Source organism: Neocloeon triangulifer, unplaced genomic scaffold (assembly GCF_031216515.1).
Source record: "Neocloeon triangulifer isolate White Clay Creek 2 clone unplaced genomic scaffold, ASM3121651v1 ptg000002l, whole genome shotgun sequence".
NCBI classification, from domain to species: domain Eukaryota; kingdom Metazoa; phylum Arthropoda; class Insecta; order Ephemeroptera; family Baetidae; genus Neocloeon; species Neocloeon triangulifer.
The window spans coordinates 1,527,725-1,546,032 of record NW_026775545.1 but is presented as its reverse complement, the minus strand read 5'-3'; the positions used below and the strand labels follow the sequence as shown (position 1 = coordinate 1,546,032).

Genomic DNA, 18,308 nt, shown 5'->3' with positions numbered 1-18,308 from the left:
CTAAATGGGGGGTTCGTTTCTTATAAGAGGATGATAAGAATAATTTCACGCTTTATATGAATAGTGCGTTCTGATTTGAAAGGTCAGTCGGTTTTAGTTGACTGTGCATTTAGTCAGAGAAATAATGCGGTGGAAAAACACAAGTTTTGTAATTTGCGTAAATTTGATTGGCACATTATTAGCTTTTCCAACCAACGAGCCTGACGGGAGAGCCATTTGTGGGGTAATTAATGATATTTATTAGTTTGCATGGTAATATTATTTTCCATGAACCTCTTTTTTCTGAAGATTTTCTAATTATTAATAAAATTACAGTGGCAAAATAGTGTGCCAGATTTTTTATTACTGGTGTGTTTTAGCAGAAACAGATACTTATAAAATTCCTTTCCACTTTAAAATTTTGAATAAGTAAAATAATTTTGGGATTTATTATAATTATTAGTGATTTCAAATAACTAATATTTAAAAATTAGGATTATATTATGAAAATAAACAAATCGATTCCATTGTTTATTAAGTAGTCCTCCCTGGGATATAACCATGCTGAATATATTTAAATTAATCTAAAATATATTTAGCCATTCCGCTTATTAATCAAATAACCAACAATAAGTATTAAAAATAAAAAAAAGCTAATATGCTTCCATTCAAGACTCAAAAGTATCAAATTATCAAAATATATTTTCTATATCCAGGCCTGTCATCCAATAAAAGAAAACTTCACAAACGTCCACTTGATTCCTCACACGCACGACGATGTCGGTTGGTTAAAAACCGTGGACCAGTATTTTTACGGCAAAGACAACGACATCCAAGTTGCTGGAGTTCAATACATAATCGATTCGGTCGTGGAGGAACTGGCCAAAAATCCTGACAGGCGGTATTAATATTTAATATTTGTCTCTCCTAAAAATAAACGTGTTGATAATAGTTTTATCTACGTGGAAACTGCTTTCCTGAAGCAATGGTGGGACAACCAAGGAGAAGCGACGAGGGCAAAGATGCGTGGACTAATCGAAACGGGTCAACTCGAGTTGATCAGTGGCGCGTGGAGCATGCACGACGAGGCGGTCACTCATTACCATTCAATTATAGACCAATTTACTTACGGATTAAGGTAAAAAATAATAATAATAATTTCAGTGATGAAATAATTTTCTTTTTGAAGGTGGTTTGCTGAAATTTTTATCATATTTAGTTCGTAATCATCATCAATATTTTGCTTATTTATGAATTTTTGTTTTAATATTAGTTTCTTTTTTACACTTTTTGATTTCTGAAATAGACTGTTTTTTTCCTTTTAGATATAAATAGATTTTCATTTTTGATGAATTAATTTTTTATATATGTTTTGTATGTGAATGGATTATAAGAAAATACTTTCAAAAAGAACTATAGATGAGATGTTCGATGGTCTATCTTGCGCAAAGCCGAAAATCGGATGGCAAATCGACCCGTTCGGTCATGCACGAGAGACCGCCTCGATTTTGGCACAAATGGGATTTGACGGCCTATTTTTCGCACGGCTGGACAAGGACGACCGGGCGCGGAGAATCAAGGATAGAGAAATGGAGTTTGTTTGGAAAGCGAGCCCCAACCTCGGTGCGAGAAAAGACCCTCCGTGTGAATGACTTTAATGATTAATTATAATACGACTTCAAAGGCGAGTCGTCTGATCTTTTCACACACGCCTTCTACAAGCATTACAGCGCCCCGGACGGATTTTGCTTTGACTTGGTGCACTGCACGAGGGACGACCCCATAATCACTGACACAAGAAGCCCCGACTACAACGTTCCTGAAAGAGTAAATTGACATTAATTATAATGGGAAGCTTGGGTAAAAAAAAAACTGAAAATAATTAATTGCTTATAAAAACTGGAGATTCGACCATAAAAAGAGCTATAAAAGTACATATTTGAAAATTGCGAATTAAACGATATACAAAATTTGTCAGATGTTTAAAAACAAATTGCCTAAAAACAACCTTTTTACCGGTACTTCTTTAATTTGGATGCTTTATCTTCATCACCTTTTATGTATTTTAATAATTTTTCTCTATTTTGAATTATTATTTCATTAAATTAACTAAAAAGGAAGAAAATTCAAGAATAGAAAAAATTAAAAAAATTGTAGCTTAAAACATTCTCAACTTTCTCATCAAATATTTAACATTTCATTTTTTTCCATCAATTGTTTTTCACCCAGCCAAAAACTTAAATTTGAATTGGCTGAATTAAGGTTCTCTATTTCTTAACTAAAAATTTTCAAGCGCGATTTCATTTGAAGTTAAAAAAAAAAAAACAATAATTTTCGGCAAAATTTACAAAAAATTATGTTTTTTAATAATGCAATTTAATATTCAGAAGCAATAATACTACACTGCATATAAAATATTAAAATTTTGGCAGTCTCATTTCTGAAAATTTTAAGGTACATCTTATGAAAAACACCTGTTTTAAGAAAAATGAATTTACTTGCTCTAAAATTTAGCTTTTTTTATTTAAATTTATTTTTTTCTCGTAATAAAAAAAGTGTGGAAAAGTTGAAAAAACAAATTTGATCAAAACGTTATTTGAAATTGCTAATTATGTTTGTTATTCCACGAAAGGTCAAAGCATTTATGGACTTTGTCGACTCCCGCAAAGACACGTACCAAACGGAAAACATGCTCGTGACCATGGGGGACGACTTCACTTATCAACAGGCGGCCTCTTGGTTCGATAACATCGACAGGCTCATTAAGTACCCAATTTGTTTGTTATTGTGCGTCGATTACATACTTGCTCGCGTCGATTAGACACGTGAACGCCGAGCAGGAGAACGGCAGCAAAATCAATCTGATCTACTCGACGCCCTCGTGCTATCTGCAGGCGGTGCACGCGGCGGACAAAGTTTGGAAATCGAAGAGCGACGACTTTTTCCCGTACGCCGACGGTGACCACAGCTACTGGACGGGCTACTACACCTCCAGACCCACCCTCAAGTTCATGGAGAGAAAAGGAAATAATCTGCTGCAGGTCCAGAATAAAAAAAAAAATAAAATCTGAATTTATTTGAGGTTAAAATATTTTAGGTTTGCAAACAACTGAGCGTCTTGGCCGATTTGCGGCAGGAGAAATGGCAGGATTTGGATTCTTTACAAGAGGCGATGGGGGTCATGCAACACCACGACGCCATCACTGGCACTGAAAAACAACACGTCGCCGAAGATTATGCTCTGATGCTGCACAAGGCCATGCTCGACTGCCTCGAAACCTCCAACACAGCTTTAAAGTATGTTTTTTAAATTTAAATCTAAATTTATTAGTAAAAATAATTTTGCAGTAAATTATCAGCGAAGTCGGTTGAGGTGCCTAAAGTCGAGTATAAGTCTTGTTTGCTCTCGAACGTGAGCCAATGCGAGTTGTCTGAAAACAACGTTAATTTCGTCGTCACCCTTTACAACCCTCTGGCGCAAGAAACCTCATCATATGTACGCCTACCGGTGCAGAATTTCAAACACAAGGTCTACTTCAACGGTAAGAAGCGCCTGAGAAATTTGAAACGCAACCCGCGCGTCTTGAATGTCATGCAGGTTGCAGAACTTTAAAAACAAAGATCACACGATTTTTTTTAGTAAATTTTTTGGAATTTAAATTCTGCCTATATTTTAAAATTACGAAAAATATATTGAAAATTGAATCCGGCAATAGTTCAATTGTCGTTTCTTTATATTAAAATAATTGTTACAAAAGATTTCAAAAGTTCTGAGTGCAGTTCTGTTTAACAAATATTGCAATTTTTGGGGTTTGTTTTAAAGCTGCACGAACCTTAAAAAAATTTTCATTACACTTAAAATAATAAGACAAATTCTGAAACAAAATATTTTCAGTAGATTGTAGTGATGTATATTTTCAGTGATTTTAAATTTATTTTAGGATCTGATTTTAATTTATAATTGTTACTAATTAATTACAATTATATGATGTCATAAAAATTTTGCAAGCAAAATACCTAAATTTTTTTATCTTTTTAATTTTTCTAAAATGACACCTTAAAATAAGGAGGAGCTTTTACATAATTTATTCCATAATTTCCAATTTGACTATAGAATTGAAAGTTTTTGGAAAATAATCTTTTTCCACAGGATCCGAGATTCCGACGCAGATGATTAAAATTCCTACCCCCGTGTTCAGCATCCCTTACCGCACGAGCACAGCCGAGCAGGAGTTGCTTTTTGTGGCCACAATTCCCCCGCTCGGTTTCCGCAGCTTCTACATCACAAAAACCACGGAAGAATCTCCCGTGCCGGAACCTGTCGCCGACGACCAAAAGTTCACCCTTTCCAACAACGTACACACTATTCAAATTTCATAATGAAGCAGAGACTTGAAACGCATTCCCTCCTCAGAAACTTGAGCTCAATTTCGATCCACTAACCGGCCTGGCTGCGAGTTTGAATTTGAAATCTGAAAATTTCAACTACCCCGAGTTCAACCAAAACTTCTTTTACTACAAGGGAAGTGGAGGGAATATCCTCAACGGGCAAACCTCCGGAGCTTACATTTTCAGACCCGACGGAGACGATCCCACCCCTATCAGCTCACAGGCTGAAATTGAAACCTTCAAAGGTATGAAATAGCGTGCAAATATTCAAATTTGAATTAAATAATAATAATTGTAAAAAGTCGACAAATTTTTGTTTGCAGATATAATATTTTTTAATGAAAATGAGAGAGATTATCTTCCATTTAATCAAATTATTTAAAAAATTTTTTTTTGAAATAATTTATTGGTTTCAATTTAAAAATAAATTGAATCATAATAATAAGTCATGCTTCATAATAAACGATAATTTTAATACAAAAGAAAAAAACTTATTACCAAATTTTTTTTAAGGTGAAATTGTCCAAGAAACACATCAAAAGTTTTCTGACTGGGTCAGTCAAGTGGTCAGAGTTTACACCGATGCAGAATATGTGGAGTTTGAATGGCAGATTGGCCCGATTCCGGCAGAGTAAGCCAAAATTCTATAAAATTTAGTTAAACGATATCAAATTTTTAATCAATTTTTTAAGTCGAAACGACCCAGAAAACCCTGGCAAGGAAGTGATCACCAAATACTCGATTCCCGCTATGCAGACGCAAGAACTTTTCCACACAGATTCCAACGGCCGAGAAAGCATCGAGCGAAAACGCAACTTCCGTCCAACCTGGGAACTCGACCTTAAAGAACCGGTCGCCGGCAATTACCACCCAGTGACCACTTTCATTTCGACCAGAGATGGAAGGTCTGAGTTCGGAATCGTCACCGACAGAGCTCAAGGTGGAACTAGTATGCAAGACGGAACCTTGGAACTGATGGTAAAAAATTTTAAAAATTTCAATCTTCTGTGTTAGTAAGTTTAGAGGGTTTTTTTTCAAATTTCGTTTTCAGTTTAAAAATTTCCAAAAATAAAATTAACTTTGGAATCCTGTTCAAAACTTCCATCAATTTTAAACCTTTTAAGATCAAGAATTAAAGCTCTTCTTTTTAAAATTCAAAAAATTTAAAACGCAATTTAATTAAAAATCTAGATTTGCAGAATTGTTTTCAAAAAATTAATTTTTCCATTTATTCCCCAAAATTTTCAAATTTAATGTTACCTTTTTTTTTGCTCCTTTCTTTATAATACATTTTTCAATACAGTTGCACCGACGATTGATGTATGACGACGCAAGGGGTGTGGGCGAAAGTCTGAATGAAACGTTCGACGGAAACGAGGGGATGATCGCTCGAGGCAGGCACCTGATGTACCTGGAACTTTTGACCAGCAGCCCAACGCCGGTCGCGAAAAAGAGAAGATGGAGCCGAGACCAAATGAATTTGGCTCCTTGGACTTTCGTCAGTGGCACGGAATTGACTGAAGAAGAGTGGATGCAAAATTATGCAGTCAATGTAATTATTTTACAAGCACATACATCTTTATCTTTAAATAATTGCAAATTAATTTAAATTTTAAGAATATTATTTATTATAAACTATTTTTGCTTTGATAATATTTAATTTTATCAAAACTTTTATGGAAAAATCTTAAATTTTATTACGAAAATTTTATATTTTTTAAATATATCTTTAATTTTAATTATTTCAGTACAAAGGAATTGATTTGGAAGTGCCTGAGAACATCAATATTTTGACTTTGGAGCCGATCAACAAAGGAGAAGATATTTTGGTGCGTTTTGAGCATTTTTACGAGGCAAATGACGACCCAGTGCTTTCGCTCGAATCTTTTGCACCTACTCAAGTAATTACAATTAATTATTAATAAGGCGAAAAGTTCTGAAAATTCCGTTTTTCAGCATTTAACCGAAAGGTTTGGGCATGAAAAGGTCTTCATGGAAACCACCCTCGGAGGAAACAAATGGAAATCCGACACCTCCAGAATGAAATTCAAAATCGAGGGCGATCAGGAGATTGCAACTGGCGATGCAGAATTTAATCCAGTGGATAATGTAGAAATGTACGAAACGAATAATGTCGTAATGAAACCTATGCAAATGCGCACGTTTATTGTGAGAAATGATTCGGGTTCGCTGGCTGCATCTGTTTTGGTTCTTCTTTTCTCGACTTTCATTGCCAATTTCATAGCATGAGTGTGAAAAAATTTATACATAAAAACATAATTATGTACAAATTTCTGATGAAGTAATCTGAGTTTTTTTTTTAGATATCATTTTTTCTTAATTATCCAATGATTTTGAGACATATACATAAATAACAAAAACAAAAAGTTTTGTACAGCACATAAAACAAAATTTGAATCGATTGCAAAATTATGTAGTCCATTTTGGAGAACTCTCTTTTTATGCTATTAATGCTAATTTTCAATAATTGTTCACATTATTTTACAGAGAAAATTTGAGAATTTAAAAGTTTATATGCACAAGAAATTGAAAATCTTAGGTGGGTTTTGTTATGATGAATGGATAAAAGATAAAAGGGATAAAAGTACATAATCTCCCTGCTGTACATAAAATTATACATTTATGTATTTGAAAAAATTGTACTCACTTTTTAACGCATTTCATATCTTTCATGAATCATGAATTATCCAAGGTCCACGGGCGCTAACTTGCTGAACTGCAGGTATTTTGCTATCGGGGTCTTTCGCACAATACATGACATAGTTTCCTTTCACAAAAATTTGATAGAATGAGATAATGAGAAAAAAAAATGCTATTTCTCAAAAGCGGGCTGCGATCGGAGCGCTCCTCATCCCGAGCGGCCACTTGTTGAAACTCGTGACGTCAAAGGGCGATTATTTGTACACAAACAAAGATGATGATGTTGCACGCATTGTTTTTATCCGAAATATCATAGGGCACGTGAGATTTTTCGTCCGACGACGCCTCCGTAATGAAGATAAACGTCCATAGCACACAACCTGTTGCAAATTTGGCACATTTTTGTAAGATTTTAGGTTCGTCAAAGTTTTTTTTCCTCTCTTTCACAACTTGCTGAGAGAATTCATCTCTTTAAATTTCCCACAATTTACTGACTTCTACGTTTTTGTTTCCTGATAAGAAAATGTGGATAATAAAACAGCAATTTTATTGCTCAATTTATTTCCTGCTTTCTTTCTTTGCTCGCCGATTTTGAGAATTTTATTGATTTCCCCGGATTTCCCAAGATCCTTTGATCCACATTTTCTCATCAATTTGATTGATGCATATTATCATGGTTATGTAACAATTTAACAGCAATCAGATTTTCATAAAATCACATTCTTCTATTAAAAAAGTAATAAATTCCTTTTATTTCAGGTGCTGAGCACTACCCTGTGAAAAGTCTTTGTTGATTTTCCACCTTTTTAACTGCAGCTGGACCGAGGATTTAATTTATTTCTAAAAAAATGGAGGCAGCGGCGACAGAAGTTGCTGGGGAGCTGGGGGCCCTTCTGCGGTTTTCCTACGGCATCGGACACGTCCTGAACGACATCTGCGCCTCCATGTGGTTCACCTACCTGCTCGTCTTTTTCCACCTGGTGCTCAAATTCGACGCCACCAACGCTGGGCTGCTGATGTTGGTGGGTCAGGTGGCTGACGCCCTGGCCACCCCTTTCGTTGGCATTGAGGTCGACCGTGGGGCCACAGGATGCTCCTGGAACTGTCTGGCCAGGCTTGGCTTCGGCCACCGCAAGACTTGGCATTTAGTTGGTTTGTGATTTTAATTATTTGATTGAAATTTGTTTTAAAAAATTTATTCATCAGGAACTCTGTGCGTCTTGGCCAGTTTCCCTTTCATCTTTTTCCCGTGCATCGGATGCGAAAGCAGCGACGAGTGGGCCCAGCTGATTTACTACTCTGCCTTCATCGTCATTTTTCAATTCGGATGGGCCTCGGTGCAAATTTCTCACCTCTCCCTCATCCCTCACTTAAGCCCACATGAGCATCAACGCACAAAACTTATTGCAATTAGGTACAGAAATTACTTTAAAAATACAATAACCCATAATTACAATAGATTTTTGGCTTCAATTTTTTGAAAAAGAGATTTTTTCTGTTTAAGAAAATTTGTTTTATTCAAATTTCTCTTGTACATTTCAGATACACTTTTACTGTGATATCAAATATTTTGGTGTATGTGATAACTTGGACCATCTTGCACATGACGAGTGATATAACTGATGACCAAATAGGCCCGCAAGACATGTTTAAATTCCAAGTATTTTATTTTAATATTATTTACCTTTAGTATGGATTCAAATGTACTTTTTTTAGCACATTGTTTTAATTGGACTTGCGATTGGAATTTTCTGCTCAATATTCTTCCACTGTGGCACTCCAGAACCACCTCCGACCAGATCGATGTCCATCGACTCATCACAAGAAATAATAGAGCCCAACCTTCCGGCCAGAAGAAAGATGTCCCCAAAGAAATTTATGAAAGTCCCCCAATTCTATCAAGTTGCCCTTCTCTACATGTGCACCCGCCTGTTTGTGAATCTCAGTCAGGTAACGATTTTTTTCCGTACTAAGTGATTAAATTTACAAGATTTTCTCATAGGTATACATGCCTCTGTACCTCCACGACTCACTAAAAGTTAACGCGGAGGCTCTGGCAACTGTTCCACTTGCCATGTTCCTCTCCAGCTTTGCTTTTTCTTTTCTGGTCGGACACGTCAACAAATTTTGTGGAAGAAAGGTTGGAAATTTAGTTAAATTAAAATTTAAAATGGTTGAAAATTTGATAATTTTGATACCAATTTTTTTTTTAAGTTTTCAATTCACTTGAATAGTTTTAAAATTGAATATATTCCCAATTTGGGAATTTTGCCACTTAAAAAATTCTGCTTTTAATTAATTTACGAAATACACTTTTTAGATTTCATATCTATTTGGAGCACTGCTTGGAGGAGGAGCTTGTGCGTGGGTTTATTTTGGCACCGGGGATTTCTACTCGAAGTACGAAATCTACGGAGTTGCTTCCCTCTTTGGTGCTGGCAGCTCAGTACTTTTGGTGACCAGTTTAGGCATCACCGCTGACTTTATAGGTTCCGATTCCGAAAGCGGTGCTTTTGTCTACGGGTCAATGAGTTTTGCAGACAAACTGTCCAATGGTCTTGCGGTGACTGCCATTCAAAGCTTGTAAGATCTGTTATTATTTTAACAATCAAAACTTTAATTCAAACATACAATTCATTTAGCAAATGCCTAACTGAATGCCCTCATTACTATCGAAACATGCTAAGCTTTGTCTGCGGAGGTGCCGCTTTGCTGGGTTTCCTTGCCACTGTGACGTTAATACCTCGAAAATCGCACAATGAAGATGCCACACAGTACAACAGACTGGAGAACGAAGTACGTTATTTTGCAATTAAAAAAGCATTTAAACTAATGTTTAATAATTTCCAGGTCCATGAGGCTGATAATAGTGAAAATCACTCTGTGCAGGAGCATTAGTAATTAGAGTATTTATTTTGTTGACAATTTAAACAAACGAATAAAGTTATATTGCAAGATATTTATTTAAATATTATGTTTTAATGGTTCTTGATTTTATTTCTCTTTATTAGATTTAATTAAACTGATCTTATATGTTACAGACAAATATAATAGAATGGGATGGGTTGTTTTTTTCAAAGCTAAAATATATCTGATTGATTATAATAAAATTAAAACTCAAGTATTTTCTTAGCAATTCAAACATTCAATCTTTGTAACAGACCTCGTCCATGCGATTATTAGGCTGAAGCAAATAAGTGTGACATTTTTTCATTCTTCATTGAGCTCATGGCGCAAATTTGCAGAGATATGTCATGCAACCCGCCAAATTTCGACTACAGCGCCACATTCTGCGCCTATCGGAGGTCTCCGAAGAACTAGAAACTAGAAATAAACAACTTTAGCATTCCTCATGAGACGCCCCTGTTATTCTAATCAATTTCTTTTGCAAAATTCTTTCTTTTCATAAGTTCTTCTCAGGTTTTCTCAGGCATTTAAGTGGAAAATGATTTTCGTCGCACTACTTGCAGGTCTATTTGCGAGCGGTAAGTGCTTTGAAATATGTAAATCGTCAGTATGTAAATAACAAAAAAGTTAACGGCTGTTTGTATTTTTGACTGGGACTATAATTTATTTTGCAAAAATTTCAGCGACTGCGCTGGAATGTTACGTTTGCACCAACCAAGAGCACAACCAAGAGAAGTGTCTCAACACGATAAAAACGTGCGAGCAAAATGAGGACATGTGTCTCTCCGAAGTGAAATGGGGCTGTAAGTTTTGGGCCACACCCTTTTTAAATATTCGACCTTTGTGGAATATTGTGAAATGCGTCAACTAACTAATAACTTATCATCAACAATAATTTGGTTATTTTTTCAACAGCCACACCCTACTGGGACCAAGGAGCAGCTAAGCAGTTTTACGTTTCAAAAAGATGTGCCACCAAGCAGCAGTGTTCGGAGCTCAGGTCGCAATTCATGCCCTTCTGCACGCACATTTGGTACGAGGACTGGAAGTGTGCAGAGTGCTGCCAGGGAGACAGATGCAACTACTATGTCATCGTAAGAGTTGAAATGTTTTTTGAAGAATGGGATTTTTAATTGAGAAATGAATAATTTCAGCTTGGAGCCAGTTCAGCGAAGAGCAGCGTGACAGTTTTGGTCGCAGCAGTGGGAGCAGCATTTGTGCTGTGGCGTCTTGTTTTGCCGTCATAGACTTCGCTCATGAAATTCCACATTCTTATTTTTTTTTTTATAACTCGACAACGAATGTCTTTTGATGAATTTTATGTTAAACTTTTTAGCTATTTTTGTTCTCAATTAGAAAAGTAAGAATTTTGATTGTACAGAATCAAAAAATGTTATTCTGTCCTGAAATATTTACAGAAACGCAAACCATTCCGTCCAATGGATATTTTAACTTAGAAATAAATGTACATATTTTTTAAACACACAACTTTGAATTATTTAAACAGCAAAGTCCACCGAGAAATTTGAAATTATGCAAAGGAATTTTTATTAAAAAAAATAATTGTAATATAGCAACATCAACGATAAAAACTTTAATTGCTGCGTAAAAGGAACAATCAACGCAATGGCATCGTAGCTAACAACACTCAAGAAATTACATAATTATTATACAACAGTTTCAAGCTAATCTGCATTTGAAATGGCGTTATCCCTAAACTAGCATCAAAAATTGACTGAATCCACACAGTGGACAATAATGAACAAAAATAAAATAGTTTTCCCAATATCAGCTGTGTTTGTGTGTGCTCTGCATGTATAATAAAATATAATGATGAATGTCCCTCTTTGCCAACACTAAGTATCGACGAACAAATTTTTTAACAATTCGTAAGACGCATTAATCACACCCCAGCTAATCAACGCTCTTGTGTAGTTTACATGCACGCCGAGGAACATTTTGCGCCAGCCTCCTCTCTCACGGCTCACTTCACGCCACACCTGAGTCAACGGATGAAAAGGTCCACCTAGCTGAGCTTGCATGTGAGCTTTTACTACATTTATTGGGTAGAAGAGGGTTGAAATTGCGCCTCCGATTAGGGCCCCACCAACGAAATCCCGTACCTAAAAAAAAAGAAAAAAAAAAATGAATATTAGGAGAAAAAATTTGAATCAAAAATTATTATTAGCTTCGAAGTTTGATTTACATTTTATTGGAATAGATAATATTAATTTTTAAATTTAATTATAAAAGTAATTTATATATGTCTAAAAATTTGTATCACATAATTATATTTTCTTCTTGTTATTTTAAAAATAATTTATATAATTACCAAAGATAAGCTCGGATTTGAGGTTGTGGGCCAACGTTTTGCGACTTCTTCTCTCCCCCAGAAAAATAAAATATTGCTTGGGCCATTCCTGAGCAAAATGGGCACTAGGCCTCGATAAAATTCCTTTGCTCCATGAGATGCCCAGACATAACTGAAGGCATGGGCTGTGTTTTTCAGCTTCAAATGGTAGCTCTCGTGCTGGAAGAAAAATTCAAAATTATTAAAAAAATAAACTTATGAACTAAATATTACTAAAAAAAAATCAAAGATTTGAAATGTAATGTAAACAGAAAGGATAGTTATTATTGAAACTCTTTCTTTTGCCTATTTAGAGCAAACTGCGCTGCTGATTCGAGTCTCAAAATAGCAAAATTAGTCTACAAAATGTCATTGCCATTAATTTTATTTACCCAATATTTTCTATTCTATTAACTATCGTATTCATAGCAATATAAAAATTTTAAGTCTTCTTTAAAGAAACATCTTTGTACCTGTAAAAGAGTCTGAATTCTCTCACAGGGTGCCAAAACAGCCTCAGTGGTTCCAGCCAACATTGCTGCCGTTGCATTCGTCAGTGGTCCAGGCATCGAAGGAATATTTGTGTGAATAATTCGTTTATACTGCTCGTACATTCCGAACATGAGAGACACACTCAAGGTCTTCTGCACAAGGGGTGGCAGCATCCCTCGATACAGGTACCAGGCTCCCTCCGACCGCAGCTGGGCCACCGCAGTCTTTGTTTTCAGACCGTGAAGCATCTGCAAATTTTATCATTGAATCAAATCATTTTCAAATTGAGGCTTGCAAATGACCAACCTGTCTGAACATGACTTTGTTGATGGGGTAGGTGACCGTAATGTTTATGAAGGCGGCGCCCCACCCGCAGGCAAACTCCTGCCAGGACTTTTTATCCAGCAGCTTAGACGAGTTTGACGTCATTGTCGCGCCTCCAAGTAAATAATCCGAGTCCTCAGAAACGCATTTTGGCAGACAATAAAACGCCTCCTCCTCCTCCGTCACCAGCGGGTCTTCATTCAGAGCATCTTGCTATAGCGGAGACAAAAACAACTTATTAGCAGGGGCACTTTTTAAATAGAGACGACGTTCCACTTCTCACCTTGGTCCACTTTGCCAAAATACCCCTTCAACCATCAGTCCAACAAGCATCAGTCGACTGATTAGCACCTCTCCTCGCACATGGGCAGAGTCTGGTTGGGGATCTAAAGAATTTTCAGTTTTCAATTAAGAAAAGTGTTAATTTTGGTTTCAAAGCTGAACTCCGGCAAGAAACCTCAGTTCACCTGGTTCACCCTACCAGCTGGGCTGAAAATTTTTGAAGTTATGAAGTACAGAGGATTAGATTTTTGATCCACCATGACAGATTGCAGTGCCTCCTACCCAGCAAATTAGGAACTCAAGATTCACATTAGAAATCCCTATCATTCGTGTTACGACTTAACATGCAAATTTTAGTTCAATTTTTCTAGCAAAGTTGGCGCTGCAAGCAGATTCTTACTTATTTTCCTCACCTCTGATTGGCTGATTCGGCGGAGAACAAGAAACCGTGATGGCCGTCGCTGATTCGCGCATCTTCTTTCCTATAAACTTTCCTATCAACTAAAAGCATGGCCAAATATTGATCGTAAAATTAACTTTTCGGAATTTTTTCACAAGAACTTGGTCCCCTGAGCCACGGTAAGTCACGGAGGAAGTTGAATTTGTTGCAAATAATCGGCTGTCGTCTAAATTCAGATGGAAGAGTACGCAAGAGAGCCGTGTCCGTGGCGAATCGTCGACGACTGCGGCGGTGCCTTCACCATGGGCAGCATCGGCGGCGCCGTCTTTCAGTCCATCAAGGGCTTTAGAAACGCACCTTCCGGCTTCAACAGACGAATGGCCAGCAGTCTGACAGGTAATTGCAAACTTTTGGATGTTTTGACTCAGTCACCGATGGTTATGAAGATGAAAATCAAGCGTGTTTTTTTTCAAGGACTCGGTTGTTTCATGCAAGTTTGAATTTCGTCATGCAGTTATTATGCTGCTTGAATGACAATTAATATTAAGAAGTTTATAATGCTGCATTTTTTAAATCAATTAATGATAACTCATGTAATTTCATTTATTTCTTATTATTATTTTTTTATTTAAAAAAAAAAAAAATGTTTTTGACTGACAATTGTAAAAAAATTATCCTGAAAACTATATTTATTTTTTTTCAGCCATCAAGGCAAGAGCACCCATCATTGGCGGCAACTTTGCTGTTTGGGGTGGCATGTTTTCGACGATCGACTGCACATTAGTTCAAATTAGGAAAAAGGAAGACCCCTGGAATTCGATAATCAGTGGTGCAGCTACCGGTGGCATCCTTGCGGCCAGGAACGGCCTTCTTGCCATGGGTGGCAGTGCGGTCATCGGCGGCGTCTTACTGGCCATGATCGAGGGCATCGGCATTCTCATCACCCGGTTCTCAGCAGAGCAGTTCAAACCAATCAACCCACAAATGGAGGACCCCTCGCAACTCGGGCCCCAGCCCAATGCTCTTTAGGGTTCTTCTTAATTTTAGGGTGAGAATACAAAATCTAATTGTGGAAAAATCTTGAAACCAAGATAGTTTAATTTATGTTTAAATTTAAATTGGATAGATAATGAAATTTGAGAAACTCAATTCTCAATTTATATTTTTTAATTACCATACAGTATTTTTTCCTTAATAACTTTTCTTATCACATGTTTGTTGCAGTTGTGATTGGATGAATGCATGTGGATCTAGAGTGTATGGAAAAAGATGCCGAGAGTCATTCAGCCAGTGATCGAGCGCTGCCACTCCCTTGCTGCTGAACCAGGTTGGGTGATCCGCCTTAGTGCTGTGTAATTATCTTTTTCAAAGAAAGAATATGTTTAATTTCAAATTCGTGTAGAAATCAGGAACCAATGCTAATAATAAATGATTCAAATAATTATATCAGAGTCAATTGCCTTTAATTATTTCTTTTACGTTTTGGGATAAAAATTATTAGTTATCATTTGGTTTCAAATTTAATATTGCCATGGTCTTTGAAAAGTTTTGTTTTTGTTAGTACTACTTACACTCATGCGTAAGCCCTTACACTCGTGTTTCTCTTGTTACTGTTACGAGGGTGAAGAAAAAGTTATCCTGGAAAGAATTGGGGACAAAGAAGTTGAAGGTGGGATAAAAAATATTTATCGCGGGTCAGCGCCAACAGCAGGATAAACTTTACCACTTTGGATTTATCCCGGGATTTCTTTTATACCCGGTCTATTGAATCTCCCCCATAGTATGAATTCAAAAGTAATTTATTTTTATTTATTTATTTATTTTTTTTTTTTTTTAATAAAAATTTAGGATTTTCAATTAAAATGACCTGTTATATCATGAATAATGCAAGTTGGATTTTATTATACCATCACTATTTGCATATACAAGTGATAATTGCATTCGTAGCAGTAAACATCATTATCGATAAGGCTGAGAGTCGCCTGATGAGAAGAAGTTCAAAAAAATAAATAGGAACATGAGAGAATAAAATAAATCTTAAGCGGAAATGGCCTCATTGGAGGTTGTGATGAAAAAAGAGGAAATTTAAATTTCTCCTCCTACGCACAGTACATAGTTATGTAAAATAGCACGGCTTTCTACACCTTTACGAAATATGGCTGAGAAAAGAAGTGATGTTAAGAGCTGCATATTAATTATCATTTTATAATTATTTACTAATCAAAAATCACAGAATGTAACAGATTTCAAAATAATAGATTTTTGCTTCCTAAAACTGCCAGAAATACGGAACAAAAAAGTAGAATATAGCTGCAATTATGTATCTATCTATGTACAGTCAGTCGCTGCGGAATGGCTCACACTGAGGTGACCCGCACGGAGCCGGCCGATGCTGCGGCCGCTTCCTCTTTGCTCCCCGAGGCCGGGGGTGGCGGGCTGTAGTTGAACGGCTGCACTATGGCCGCTTTCGAGGCTGAAGGCCCCCCATTGAAGATGGACAGACGGCCCGCGGCTGGCTTTTCAAAAGTGGTGCTGCGGGCGGGGGCCTTCAGGTTTCCCTGCGACGTCCCTTGCACCGGGGCGTCCTCCGAGCCGGCGTCCGGCGTGATCCACACTCGAGTGTCCTTTGGGCCAAACTTGGCGCCGTACTTTTGCTGAATTCGAGTGTCTTCGACCTTCTTCCACAAAGAGGCGATTTTCGAGGTGACCTCTTTTTTCTTCGGGCCATTCAAACTCGGGTTGGAATTGGTTTTCACCTTCAGAGGAGCGCCAGCTGCCTCGGACTGGATGCTGTTGTTACTCAGAGAGGTTTTCAAACCACCAGCGGCGATTCTCCTCGTCATCAAGGGTGACCTTGGTTTTGGCTGAGGAGCTTTTGTTTCCTTCGAGGGACCAACTGCGTCTCGGCGAACAAGTCGACTCTTGGTGGCCACTTTGGCCTCAGGTTGAGGCCGGAAGGCCGGAGCTGCAGTAATGGTGTCTGCGCTGGGAGAGCGGACAGGAATTTTTGACACTTTGGTGTCCGTCGAGTCTTTAGTGAAAGTTCCTTGCTTGACAAGTTTGGGAGGTTGAGACGATTTGGCCGCTCCGTCCGGACTATTGTTCGGAGCTTTGGGGGCTGCTTTAGCCATAGTTTTCCCAGCAACAGGAGGCTTGATGGTTTTAGGTGTGGGCACCAGTGATTTAGGGGTGCTTGGAGTACTCGGGGTTTTCGGGGTCCTGGAAGCTGCAGGAGTCACAGACTGTGGGACGTTTATCTTCTTTGGAGTGGGAGCAGAGTGCGACCTCGGAGAACTACTTCTCTGGCGAAGAGCAGAGGCCCTGGTGGGTCTGATGGTGGGGCCAGCTGGGGCTTTGGGGACGACTGGAGGTTTTGCCGCAGCCGTTGAAGGCCTAGTGTAAAGGGCCTTCCTGCGGCCTCTGATGCTCTTTGGACTGCCTTCTTCTGAAGGCTTGACAATTTTTGGTTTGGCTTCTTCTTCGCTCTCGGAAGGCTCTTGAGGTTCCTCAGAAGGCAGTAGCTGGACAGTTTGTGTTAAGTACCTTTCCTTATCATCCTGACGCCGCTGCCTTGGCGTTTTGACCTGAGTCGGCGTTTCGATGGTCTGTGTGAGATACCTTTCAGGTTCTTCCATTCTTCGCTGCCGACTGCTTTTATGCAAATCTAGATTGCTCGGCCGTACCGACACCTCGTCGTCAATTGTGTAGGTGTTGTACCTCTCCTTCATAACCTGCCTCCTCTCCTTAGGAGTCGGTCTCCTTTTTTGCCTGGGCGTTGACTGATTTGACTGATCAGCAGGCAAGTCCTCAGGTTCGGTGTCAGAACCTAGAGTCTCACTACAAGGTTCCAACGTTTCCGTGAGTTCCTGGAGAATGGAAGGAGGATTGATGCTGTCCAGCTTTTCACTGAAGCTGTGGCAATTAGCTGCAGCGCAAGCTGCTCTGCAGTAGATTTCAGCCATGGTGGCTGCCGGCTTCATGAGGTCAAAGAAGTTTTCCGACTCGCCACTGCTTACTTTGTGCGCATCACCTGCCACTTCTGACGTAATGCTGGCAACACTGATCTGAAACGGAAATTCAAGATGAAAAATCAAGCAACTACGTTGTATAGAGAGCAAAAATGATTGCGAAATAATTATGCATGTATTTACCATGCTGTTTTCCATATCAATTTCGTCAAAAGCAGCTGGCGGTTTGACATTGTCTAGGTGAGATGTGCAACTGGAAGAACCACTGAGCAGAAGGTGGTCGATCGACTCTCCGTTTAGGGCTCTCAGGACCACGGCTGGTACGCGGCTTCCGTTGGAGAGACTGGTGGAAGTTGTGCTTCCAAACATGTTGGGAGGAGGCCGTGTCACTTCCAGGAAGGATTCAGAGGAGGCCTCGTCAACAATTGCTTTGACAACTCGTCCAGCCTCTAACTCAAGCATGCCCTCCATTGATCGACTGATGATGAATTTTTCCTGAAATTAAAAATTGCAATTCATGATTAAATAAAAATATGGTTGCAAAATTAATTTTTAT

The 18,308-nt window shown here is 38.0% G+C and overlaps 6 protein-coding genes across 13 annotated transcripts in view; 4 read left to right on the top strand and 2 right to left on the bottom strand.

Annotated features, from left to right (window-relative positions):
- Positions 1-62: 62 nt before the first annotated feature.
- On the top strand, positions 63-6,674 carry LOC132203378 (lysosomal alpha-mannosidase-like). Its single transcript, XM_059631119.1, has 16 exons — positions 63-223; positions 696-880; positions 932-1,117; positions 1,391-1,602; positions 1,664-1,806; positions 2,612-2,745; positions 2,801-3,020; positions 3,077-3,276; positions 3,328-3,521; positions 4,130-4,335; positions 4,394-4,613; positions 4,882-4,999; positions 5,061-5,346; positions 5,672-5,920; positions 6,117-6,269; positions 6,325-6,674. Exons 1-16 carry the CDS (start codon positions 125-127, stop codon positions 6,616-6,618), a joined length of 3,099 nt encoding a protein of 1,032 aa, XP_059487102.1. The 5' UTR covers positions 63-124; the 3' UTR covers positions 6,619-6,674.
- A 602-nt stretch (positions 6,675-7,276) lies between these two features.
- Positions 7,277-10,007, top strand: LOC132204557 (major facilitator superfamily domain-containing protein 12-like). Of its 4 annotated transcripts, none has more exons than XM_059633140.1 (9): positions 7,277-7,445; positions 7,789-8,181; positions 8,236-8,443; positions 8,572-8,689; positions 8,746-8,979; positions 9,032-9,169; positions 9,350-9,612; positions 9,672-9,825; positions 9,880-10,007. In XM_059633140.1, the coding sequence occupies exons 2-9, from the start codon at positions 7,878-7,880 to the stop codon at positions 9,925-9,927; spliced, it is 1,467 nt and encodes a 488-aa protein (XP_059489123.1). In that variant the 5' UTR covers positions 7,277-7,445; positions 7,789-7,877; the 3' UTR covers positions 9,928-10,007. The 4 variants fall into 4 exon arrangements, with proteins under 4 accessions (XP_059489123.1, XP_059489148.1, XP_059489139.1 ...); XM_059633165.1 differs by having other exon boundaries at positions 7,280-7,433; positions 7,846-8,181; XM_059633156.1 differs by having other exon boundaries at positions 7,286-7,433.
- Positions 10,008-10,336: 329 nt separating this feature from the next.
- Positions 10,337-11,221, top strand: LOC132205494 (uncharacterized). The gene is made up of 4 exons (XM_059634572.1): positions 10,337-10,514; positions 10,620-10,739; positions 10,852-11,030; positions 11,091-11,221. The coding sequence occupies exons 1-4, from the start codon at positions 10,475-10,477 to the stop codon at positions 11,181-11,183; spliced, it is 432 nt and encodes a 143-aa protein (XP_059490555.1). The 5' UTR covers positions 10,337-10,474; the 3' UTR covers positions 11,184-11,221.
- A 286-nt stretch (positions 11,222-11,507) lies between these two features.
- LOC132205492 (mitochondrial nicotinamide adenine dinucleotide transporter SLC25A51) lies at positions 11,508-13,574 on the bottom strand. Its single transcript, XM_059634570.1, has 5 exons — positions 13,386-13,574; positions 13,085-13,315; positions 12,760-13,026; positions 12,269-12,466; positions 11,508-12,059 (listed from the first exon to the last, which is right to left on the bottom strand). The coding sequence occupies exons 2-5, from the start codon at positions 13,205-13,207 to the stop codon at positions 11,793-11,795; spliced, it is 855 nt and encodes a 284-aa protein (XP_059490553.1). The 5' UTR covers positions 13,208-13,315; positions 13,386-13,574; the 3' UTR covers positions 11,508-11,792.
- A 230-nt stretch (positions 13,575-13,804) lies between these two features.
- LOC132205493 (mitochondrial import inner membrane translocase subunit Tim17-B-like) lies at positions 13,805-15,235 on the top strand. Its single transcript, XM_059634571.1, has 4 exons — positions 13,805-13,963; positions 14,021-14,180; positions 14,488-14,832; positions 15,009-15,235. Exons 2-3 carry the CDS (start codon positions 14,021-14,023, stop codon positions 14,811-14,813), a joined length of 486 nt encoding a protein of 161 aa, XP_059490554.1. The 5' UTR covers positions 13,805-13,963; the 3' UTR covers positions 14,814-14,832; positions 15,009-15,235.
- A 425-nt stretch (positions 15,236-15,660) lies between these two features.
- Positions 15,661-18,308, bottom strand: part of LOC132205490 (adenomatous polyposis coli protein-like) — a 39,878-nt gene continuing 37,230 nt past the window's right edge. For all 5 annotated transcript variants that reach the window (XM_059634566.1, XM_059634563.1, XM_059634564.1 and 2 more), the window contains 2 exons: positions 17,936-18,247; positions 15,661-17,848 (listed from right to left, as the gene is read on the bottom strand). In XM_059634566.1, the coding sequence (XP_059490549.1) occupies positions 16,142-17,848; positions 17,936-18,247 (2,019 nt within the window). In that variant the 3' untranslated portion in view covers positions 15,661-16,141. The remainder of the gene's footprint in view (positions 17,849-17,935; positions 18,248-18,308) is intronic.